Source organism: Arachis ipaensis, chromosome B02, assembly GCF_000816755.2.
Source record: "Arachis ipaensis cultivar K30076 chromosome B02, Araip1.1, whole genome shotgun sequence".
Taxonomy (NCBI): Eukaryota; Viridiplantae; Streptophyta; class Magnoliopsida; order Fabales; family Fabaceae; genus Arachis; species Arachis ipaensis.
Genome location: NC_029786.2, coordinates 107885733 through 107895173, shown reverse-complemented (window position 1 = coordinate 107895173; position 9441 = coordinate 107885733). Strand labels below are relative to the sequence as shown.

Here is a 9441-nt window from a genome sequence, read left to right as displayed (position 1 = left end):
CAATATATTTATTAAAATAAAAAACTTTAAAACTTCTACTAAATAATAACCTTAACATAGAACCAATTTTAGTTAAACTCTAAAGTTTACCTATGTATACTTCTAACTAATTTTGGACCATTGCCCCAAACTATCCAGTATGGACAATGACTATTAATCTCTAATCTAAAGACATTACTCTCCATACACATAGTTAAGGAGTCAAATTTTTAACTAGATGCTTAAAGATAATTGTTATGGTTTGGTATTGTTGGCCTTAAAGACTGTTTTTTTAAGAGGAAACTAAAACTGAAAGATAGAAATTAGAATATTAAAATTAAATTAATTTTATTATATTTGATGTAAAATATATAAAATTAAATTATGTTTTAGTATTTTATTTGATTTAAGATAAATATAAAAATAAAATAAAAATAAAATAAAAATATTTACTAAAATACTTTTAATTATTACAAAAAATGTTAAAATTTCAGTCTTTGTCCCCGTAATTTTCAGTCACTTGTATTCTCATTTTTGGAGATACTGAAAAGATCACAATTTAAATTTTAGTTTTTAACTACCAAACACAATACTAAACTTCAATCTCCCAATTTTAATTTCAGCTTTTGAAAACAAACACTACTTAAATGAATAGTCATATATGATATATGATGCAATATACAATTACAATGGCAAGAGGCCTCCAAAGTGATGAAAATAAATTTGGCGAATGATGATTCTTACTGAAACATGAGGTTGTGTTATATTGTCGGTCCCAATGCATTAACATTTAACATTAACATGTGAGGACACATGAGACACAGAGAAAAAGAAGCACACCAACTCTGAACTAACAACACTAATGGTACGTTTTCCTGGAATTGGTGCCATTTCCGTATACTTTTCCATTTCGTTTTGGGATAATCCTTGTGATTTAAACAGTACATTTAGGTTTATTGTGTACTAGTTTATGAAATAATAATAATAATAAATTGTCAGTTACTGTTTGAAACAATGGTATTGATTAGGTGCAAAACATAGATCACGTTTCCTCGGTCCCTATTAGTCGGCAGATACCTTTACAGCATTGATAATTTTTTATTATACAAGCATAGTTATCCTCTTCTAATATATATTCAAATTTATAGGATTTAATAAGATATTAATAATGCAAAAATTTTTCATGACTATCCAATTATATTAATCCTTATTAGTGGTTAAATTATAGTTTGGGTTCTTAAGGTTCATTTCAAAGTCAATAATTTAACCACTAATAAGTAATAACTAATAACTAACAAGGATTAATATAAGAATTACTCAAAAAAATAAAACTTGTGAAGTTATATGTTAAAGGGGAACTTACATCTTCAAATTGAATTGATGTGTTATTAGTTTAATAATTCAGCAAATTTCATGGTTAGTCCATGCTTCCCGAAAGGTAATTAGTTGTTGGCTCTTAGTTGATGGATACCTGAAAGTTTACACCTAGTAAACCAAAAACAAATTTGGATAATTCAAATTTCTTATAATAAAATTTGGATACTAGTAAAAACAGAAAAAATAAAGCAAAAAACAAAAAATAAACAAACAAAAAAGGGTCGAGTTAGGAAAGATAACAAAATGATCAGCAAAAGCACAGAGTTGTGCCACTCCAAAATCATTAATAAGAGGCAACTAAATGCACTGTTTGTTAATTATTAATCACAAATTATAGGAATCAATATAAAATATAAATAATGGAAACAGTAATGGCCTGGCAGCAGTGGGACAAAAAGGACTGCAGCAAACTACCATACCCAACCTATGTCAAAATAATAATATTATGGATTTTGCTTCAGTCGTTTTCCTTAGCACACACTGTGTCTTCAATTTCATATCATAAAATGAAATATTAAAAGCGTATAATATAAATACAAGTATATGGTATGATTCATATATGCATATCACAACAATTAAGTCTACATACTCGATAGTCTACACCCCCAAAATAAGAACCTCAACCTCTTCATTAAAAAAACAAGCATGGCTTGCATGTGGCTCAAGCAAGCTTGCAGTGGTGGCGGCTGTGGGAAGAAGCTTCCAGCCGATGTGCCACGAGGACACCTAGCCGTAACAGTTGGGGAAGCAAACCGGAGGTTCGTGATAAGGGCAGATTATTTGAACCATCCAGTACTACAACAATTGCTAGATCAATATGAAGGGCATGGATTCAACAAGAGTGGTCCTCTGTCTATACCTTGTGATGAGTTCCTCTTTGAGGACATAATTCAGTCCCTTAGAGGCGGTGGCACCGCAGCTGAATCACGTAGACCCTCTTGCCCCCATGTGCCAATGAAGGAGTCTACACCACTACTTCAAAGCTTTGATAGCAAAAGGAGAAGTAGGAGCTAAAAAGCACTAAGGAGAACCAAATCTCTATTTAACTTTTTTCTTGAATGAAGCCTCCATTGAGGACAGTCTACAAGAACAGTTTCTTAGTAACTATGCTAGATTTACAAATAAAATCTGCAACCTACCCCCTTTTATTCAGTAGTCGAATTATATCACAAAAAGTACCCTTAGTACATTATATTGCATATGTAATTATATAATCTCTTCTTCTTTTTTTCTCCCCCTTCACATTTATGATATGATCTGTGATGCATAAATACAGCTCATGATTATTAATATTATTACGACAGGGTAGAATATAGTCTTTAAGCTGGAAATAGAGGGAAAAGTGAAGTTTTTCAAATAGTGCACAATGGGCGGGCCAAAGATGTATCAGTGAATTAGGGACCAAAAATAATCACCAGTAAATTTTGGTAGTTGACAGCAGAGCTCAAGATACAGCACAAGCTGAAGAGTTACCCTATCTATCAAACCAAGTGTTTAATTTTTCTTCTCTTACAAACAAAACTAAGATTATAATGTGACAGATTGTGCTAGCAGCAAATTTTCTTGTTAGCTAAGTAAATTTCAGTGTTACCTGCCTACCTAGATAGTAGATACCTACCAGAGCAGGGTTCCATAATCCATAAGGGTTCAGAAAACCTTCATAGATTTGGATTTGATCAATGAGTAAATCTAATTCACCTTCAAAAATTAATTAAAGGAGTGAAAATTTGTCCATCACTTATAAAAAAGATTATGATCATATTTCCAAACAATGTGAAACTTCTAATAATTGCCCACCTTAAATTTGATTGTTATTCAGCCCATGAACTCAAAGGTTTTGAACTTTGAAGCATAAATTTAACAGTCAATATCAAATAAATTGTTTTATACATTGGTGACACTAAACTTAGAACCTCAAGTAAATCTCCCAAACCCCTAAACTTGTCCTTATTTACTTCATCAAGGTCTCTTTTTTAAGAAAAAATAAAAAATCATACCACCAATCTACAATGAAAGTGAAAGTTACATCCTACTTACGATCTTCAAGTTCTAAACAGCAATAAGCTTCTAATATAAACTAAATAAATTTGATGAAAACTACAAAGCTTTAAGAAGTGTGAAGCTAATATGAAAAACAGAGAATGATTAACTTTATCTTCTATAATTTATAGCAATTTCTATTGAGATAATAAAAACCAATCATTCTAGGGAATGGGTTGCAATTTTATTATTCCTCTGTAGCAGGGATTAAATGAATTTAGTAAATAGGTATTCCTCGTTTTTCATATAATTTTAGTTTCCTCTGCAGAAAATTTACTAAAGATCCGAGAATTTAGCAAATTCCATACGTTTGTGACAATGTCACTGGACAAACGAGAAAATGCTTCCTTTGCAGCTTTGCGATGTGCTTCCAATAGTGTTGCATTTGTGAAGAGCTGAATGAGAGTTTTTTCAAGCTCCATTTTTCCAGAGACCTACAAGTCCGCAATAATAGAGAACACTGTAAGAAAAATGCATACTGTGGTTATTTTTCAATGACATGCAAATAAGATGCCATTCCCACCTGAAGGACTGACAATGGATTCAATCGTTGCATTTCCAGCACCATGTGTGAGAAATGTCCAATGTGACAACCTGAATCAATACTTTGTTCAAGTCACTGAAATTAAAATAACATGTTTTGAATTACATAAAAGGTCATACAAAATCCACCTGTCAAAACAGCACATCCAGCCGAAGCAGCTTCCGAGATATTATGGCCAGTTGAACCAGGGAGGAATGAACCCCCAATCACAGCGATTGGTGTTAACATATACAAGTGTCTTAATTCGCCTGCCAGATAGGGTGGTCAAGAATATATGTGATGGATGACTATCCTAAATAAGCATAAAAATCCCATCAACTTCCACTCACTTAGGTACTCTTTACGCAAGTAATAGCCTTCAAATTGAAGTTCCATATTACATAAAGCCCAACTTTCAAATTTGAATTTGCATAAGTGTGTTTCCATATATCATAGCATTTTATGTCGTGAAGAAAAAAACATACCCAGAGTGTCCACCACATATATGTTTGTTTCTGGCTTAAGCTTCTTATGTTGGGACCTCAAAATTACATTTTGTCCTTCCTTCTCCAGTTTCTGCACTATATCAAGTAAAAGCGTAATGAATTTGGAGATGACAAAATTATAAAAAAGAATGGCAAAATGTCATTATAATTTTTGCATAAGCATCATTTCTGTTGTATGAGAATGACTATGCAAAAGATTTACAAGTTAATTTCCATTCACATGCACCATGATGACAAACATAATTGAGTTGAACTTTTATAATTTATGAAGAACATAGCTGAAACCGTATTTTGAGTTTGAACAAGTAATAACAAGGAGAAAGGGACAGTTGAAACATATTTTTAGTAACTTAGAATTTTACGCATCGATGATGGCATCAATATTGAATGAAGCCAAGGAGGGAATCAAGACATCCATAGCAAACATTTTTTAAGTCAACGGATGGGATCAAAAGCTTACTTTGGCAATCTCACGCCCATGCTGTGGATGACGCGGGACGATAATAATCAATATATTAGGTTGCAGTTGCATAAGGGTAGTGTGAACTCCTAATATTACTGCAATCAAATCTTAATACATTACAACAAAGAAAGAACAGTGAATAATCACCAAAATACAGAGGGCAATGAATGAGGTCCAGTCAACATATTAAGCTCATTCTGAATTAATCTAACAGGACAATCTATGAAAATATTTCAAATATTTCAATTGCAAAGAATTAAAAATTAAATAATAGTTAAATGAGGAAGAATATGAGAATATGTATAACATATATGTTTAGTACTAGCATATGAAAAAAATTGAATCAACATTTATGTTATAATGCCTCTCTCAGGTTTTTTATGCTACGAAAAATGTTTAAAGTGTTTCTTTGAACTCTGTTGGATAAACCAAAAAAAGTTATCGTGGAACAACGCCAAAGGTATAGAAAAAAAACTAACTTTCTTCTTCTCCCCTATGAATGGAAGAAGCCATCCAAACCTGTTTGTGAGCAAGCTGTAATCTCAGATCATCTATACTTTTCCCCCCTCTTCCATTGACTCCAAAATCTTCTATTACTGAACAGAATGATAAATAAGACAAGCTTAGTACAGACCGCTTCACCAATTCAATAAATCAACAATTGAAAGGGGGACAAAGAAGAAGAACCCTGCTTTAATGATAGTAACCACAATGGTGTAGCACACAACAAAAAACCGATATCAAATTTCAATTGAATAAGAAACTTAAGACTTACCGTACTTTAAATCACCAGAAAAGCTTATGATAGCAGGAGGAGCTTGCAGTAGCTGGAACCGGATGCCCTGCTCTGTACTCTATGACATTCAAAATCTTAACTGCCACCATCAAAGAAACAATAACATAAAAAATAGTGGTGTCAAAAGATCTAGGGCTACATACCAATGGAGCAATCAAGGAAAATTTGGATAACATCAATGAAATTAGGGGTAGAAGCACTGGTCTTGACCAAACTTCAAAGGACTTTTCAGACATCCGAGCATTTAACAATGCCAGTGTTATCTGATGAGAATAAAAGAATACGGAAAACATGTTATATGATGCACTTGCAACATGCATAAGTGAACCATGCATATGTGCAAAGAAATTAATTGCTATTTGACCTTTCTTTTTGTTTTAAAAAAAAGTAGGTCTCACATATTCGTTAACTACCATTTACGAAGTAGGTTATCTAGTTCTAATTCTAGCGGATAGAGAATGAATCTATTCTTTGTAAGTGGTTGACGAGGGTATATCATGAACCAAAGATAATAACTACTTACACCATTTTGGGAAGCATGCATGATAAGATTTGGCCAGAGTTCACTTTCCATCAGTATAATAGCTTTTGGTTTCCAGTAACGAAGGAATGAATCAATGGAACCAGGTGTATCAAGTGGAGAAAACTGTCAAATGTGAACGATTGAGAAAATCAAAACAATGTATTAATGATCTGAAAATTTGAAAGTAAGATATAGATCAATGATTTCTTTATAAGCAAATTTAGGAACTGCTTCTCAAAATTTCAACTGGAAATAAAATTAATTCAACAAAAAAGAAGAGATTACTGCACCCATGTTAACATTTCCAACATTTTACCTGAAAAATGATTTCACTTGGCAGCCAGTTCCTTAATACTTCACTGCATTACACCAAGAAACAAGTTCAGCCATGTTTCTTTCTCTACTAACAATGTCAAATTAACGGATATTCATTCATCTCCTTTAAGAAGCACCAACCCATCACCATAGCTAGCAGATGCCTATTTGATTAGAAAAATGATGCTCATGGAACATGGTTCACATTTCACTAGAATTTGGAAAAAGCATTATAAAGATAACCAGATAAATGCAAAACTTATGCTTATGTCACAACTCACAAGTCCATCTTTTCAATAAGATTCTTGAAAAAAAAAACAAAACCTGGAAAACATCTAAATCTGTCTTCATTATTTAGCTTAATCTTTCTCTAGAACTTACTCTATGTCTAACCATTGTGCTACTCTCCATATACTTTTCTCTGCTCACAGGAAATTCTACACATCTTCACTAATCACTACACATAATTTAAAATTCTACGATCTCTTGTCTCTTCCAGTTCCAAAATGATTTGGTATCCCAACTTCAATTCATTTGTCATCCTATCCTTCTAGCAAAATCAATCATACAAGAACCAATTTCCAACAATTCTTGAAAATCGCCATTTTTTGAGAAGTTCATCCAAACACAGAATAATCATAATCGTGAATCTGAAATTATGATACTTCCTAACATTTCAACATATTCAACTGCTAACTACACTTAGAAAGCAAAAGTAATTAATTCAAAATATGTCAATTTTTCTTCGAAGTTTTGCACGCAAAAACAACTAACAAAGCATGCAAATAACGCAATTCGAATTAGAGTTTATCTTACAACGCAGACATAGTAGTGATTGTCATCAACACGTTCACGTTCGGCATCTTCCGAACGCACTCTCTGATCACTGGAACCGCCGCCATTCCTTCTCCTAATGACACAGCGTGAAACCACACCAGAGGTCCCGGTCGCCGGGGTAGGGAGGGGCGACCGAGTCGCTCCGGCCACCGGCAACGGTGGTCGAGGCCTCGGGAAATGCGCCACCTCAAGTGGAGCCGAATCAGCGGCGAGAGAGCGTAGGTTAAGGTTCTATATACGTTGTACACTAGCAAACCCTTCTTCGTTGAATACGCCATTGCTTCTTCTTCAGCTTCAGCTACTACTACTACAGACCGGAGTGAAGTATTCGGTGGGCGAGGGTGTATGATAGAGGCCCAAGGAATAAGCACATTAATTGGGCCTATGCGCCCAATCAAGTGGAACATAACGGGCTTCAGACGTGTTTGGTTCGTAGACCCAAAAAAACTGTGTTTTCTTCACCAAAAATATGTTTTTTTTTATATTAATGATAAAAATATTTATTTTGCAAATAAATATTGATACTTTTAGGGATAAATGCAAATTTTAAAAATAATAATAAAAATTATAGATAATTGGACAAATAGACAATTGCAAGTTACAAGCTTTAATCATGAATTGGAAAAACAAAATTGATGCTTTGAGTTTATATGTTTATTTTGTTTTTTTCAAAATTAAGAGTAAGACTCAAATCTGAGATTTCTAAATGAGAATGAAAAAACTATACCATTTGAGTTTATATGTTTATTTTTTATTTTGATGATTTTGTAGAAAAAAATAATAAAAAAAAAATCTGTTTCTTTTTTAACAAAATTCTAATAACAAAAAACATTAAAAAAAAAAGAGAACACAAATCAAACACACTCTAAATAGTTCATAGTAATTTTCTCACCCTCTAATTATGCAGATGAGAAAGAATGAAAGATAAATTATATACTTTGAACATTAATCATCTGATATAAGTACATCAAAGCAAAATTGATTCATCTGAATGTAACATTTGCTAAGAATAAGCATCTTAATATTCAAATTTCAAAGTACTATTTGGAGGAAAAATAGAAAAAGAAACCTCCCATATGAAAAATGAGAGCTATACAAGAGAGTGATCTATTCATACAGTGCACAAAAGCATAGTCTATTAAATCTCATAGCAGAAATCATGATTTCTCAATTGAGCACGATTGAAAGACCTTGATCTAGAGAATTCCGGCTGCCGTGCCTCTCGGATTTGAGCTTCTCTGTTAATCCGGCAAACATAGCTTAGACCAACAAGGAGCTCAACAATTGCAGCTTCAGTTTTTGCTTGGTTTGCAAAGTAAAGTGTTTGAACAAGCAAAACACTTGCTTCTGAAGTAGTGTGTTCCTTCTCAAAGTTCCTCACTTCATGCCACCTTATCATGCTGTGAGCAAGCGGCGCCAACCATCCAAGAATCTGTGTCATCGCCACGCTCCATTCGGCTGCAATGCTCGGATCATGCTTGCGTTTTGCATACCATTTAAGCTTTTCCCTCAGATCAGTCCTTATTGTAGTTGGTAACTTGCTGTACAAGTCATCTCTAGTATGATCATCAATAAGATGCGGCGATGACACTATTTTCTCTATCAATTCAATCACATTTGCATAATGCAGGGCTAAAGCTGCATCACCTAGGGTCAATCGCGCCGGCTTTAAGAAACAACCCTTTTCAGGTAGTTTAGAATATATTCTAATTCTACAAGATTGAGAGTCAATATACCTCTTAGAAACACCATGGACAATAGGAGAGTCATGATGCCTCGACTGCTGCAGTTGTTTCTTTATGTTCTTGTTCTTGTTCTTATTCTTTTTCTTTTCAGATTCGGATTCAGAGCACACCGGCCTCTTAGTCTCAGAAGTATGAACATAAGAACTAGTATTAACCGGTAAGGAAGGGCTGCGCCGAAGAGCATGCTTAGATTCTATAATTATAGAATCGCCCTGTTGTTGCGAAATTGGGAGATGAATGTTTCCAAACACAAGTATGATTCTCTCCAAAATCGTAAACAATGATCTTGCCAACAATCTCACAATATAATCAAAACTTCTATTCCAAGGAGATATGT

The 9441-nt window shown here is 33.6% G+C and overlaps 2 protein-coding genes across 7 annotated transcripts; both read right to left on the bottom strand.

The window, feature by feature from the left end:
- Positions 717 to 7721, bottom strand: LOC107626420 (probable 3-deoxy-D-manno-octulosonic acid transferase, mitochondrial). 6 transcript variants are annotated; one of them, XM_021116724.1, is made up of 12 exons: positions 7339 to 7712; positions 6524 to 6566; positions 6208 to 6330; positions 5828 to 5947; positions 5664 to 5742; positions 5368 to 5484; positions 4886 to 4983; positions 4405 to 4495; positions 4069 to 4188; positions 3920 to 3990; positions 3705 to 3830; positions 717 to 1464 (listed from the first exon to the last, which is right to left on the bottom strand). In XM_021116724.1, the coding sequence occupies exons 1-12, from the start codon at positions 7635 to 7637 to the stop codon at positions 1459 to 1461; spliced, it is 1293 nt and encodes a 430-aa protein (XP_020972383.1). In that variant the 5' UTR covers positions 7638 to 7712; the 3' UTR covers positions 717 to 1458. The 6 variants fall into 6 exon arrangements, with proteins under 6 accessions (XP_020972383.1, XP_016184786.1, XP_016184785.1 ...); XM_016329300.2 differs by lacking the exon at positions 717 to 1464 and adding an exon at positions 1694 to 2437 and having other exon boundaries at positions 7339 to 7713; XM_016329299.2 differs by lacking the exon at positions 717 to 1464 and having other exon boundaries at positions 3521 to 3830; positions 7339 to 7711.
- On the bottom strand, positions 8319 to 9234 carry LOC107628060. Its single transcript, XM_021116723.1, has 2 exons — positions 9096 to 9234; positions 8319 to 9006 (listed from the first exon to the last, which is right to left on the bottom strand). The coding sequence occupies exons 1-2, from the start codon at positions 9127 to 9129 to the stop codon at positions 8498 to 8500; spliced, it is 543 nt and encodes a 180-aa protein (XP_020972382.1). The 5' UTR covers positions 9130 to 9234; the 3' UTR covers positions 8319 to 8497.

Coding starts and splice junctions, on each gene's coding strand:
- LOC107626420 (XM_016329299.2), bottom strand. CDS start 7,637: ATGGCGTATTCAACGAAGAAGGGTTTGCTAGTGTACAACGTATATAGA. Junction 6,567..7,338: donor ATCACTACTATGTCTGCGTT/GTAAGATAAACT, acceptor GGTGTAATGCAG/TGAAGTATTAAGGAACTGGC. Junction 3,991..4,068: donor TGGATGTGCTGTTTTGACAG/GTGGATTTTGTA, acceptor GTATTGATTCAG/GTTGTCACATTGGACATTTC.
- LOC107628060 (XM_021116723.1), bottom strand. CDS start 9,129: ATGACTCTCCTATTGTCCATGGTGTTTCTAAGAG. Junction 9,007..9,095: donor GTCCATGGTGTTTCTAAGAG/GTATATTGACTC, acceptor GATTGACCCTAG/GTGATGCAGCTTTAGCCCTG.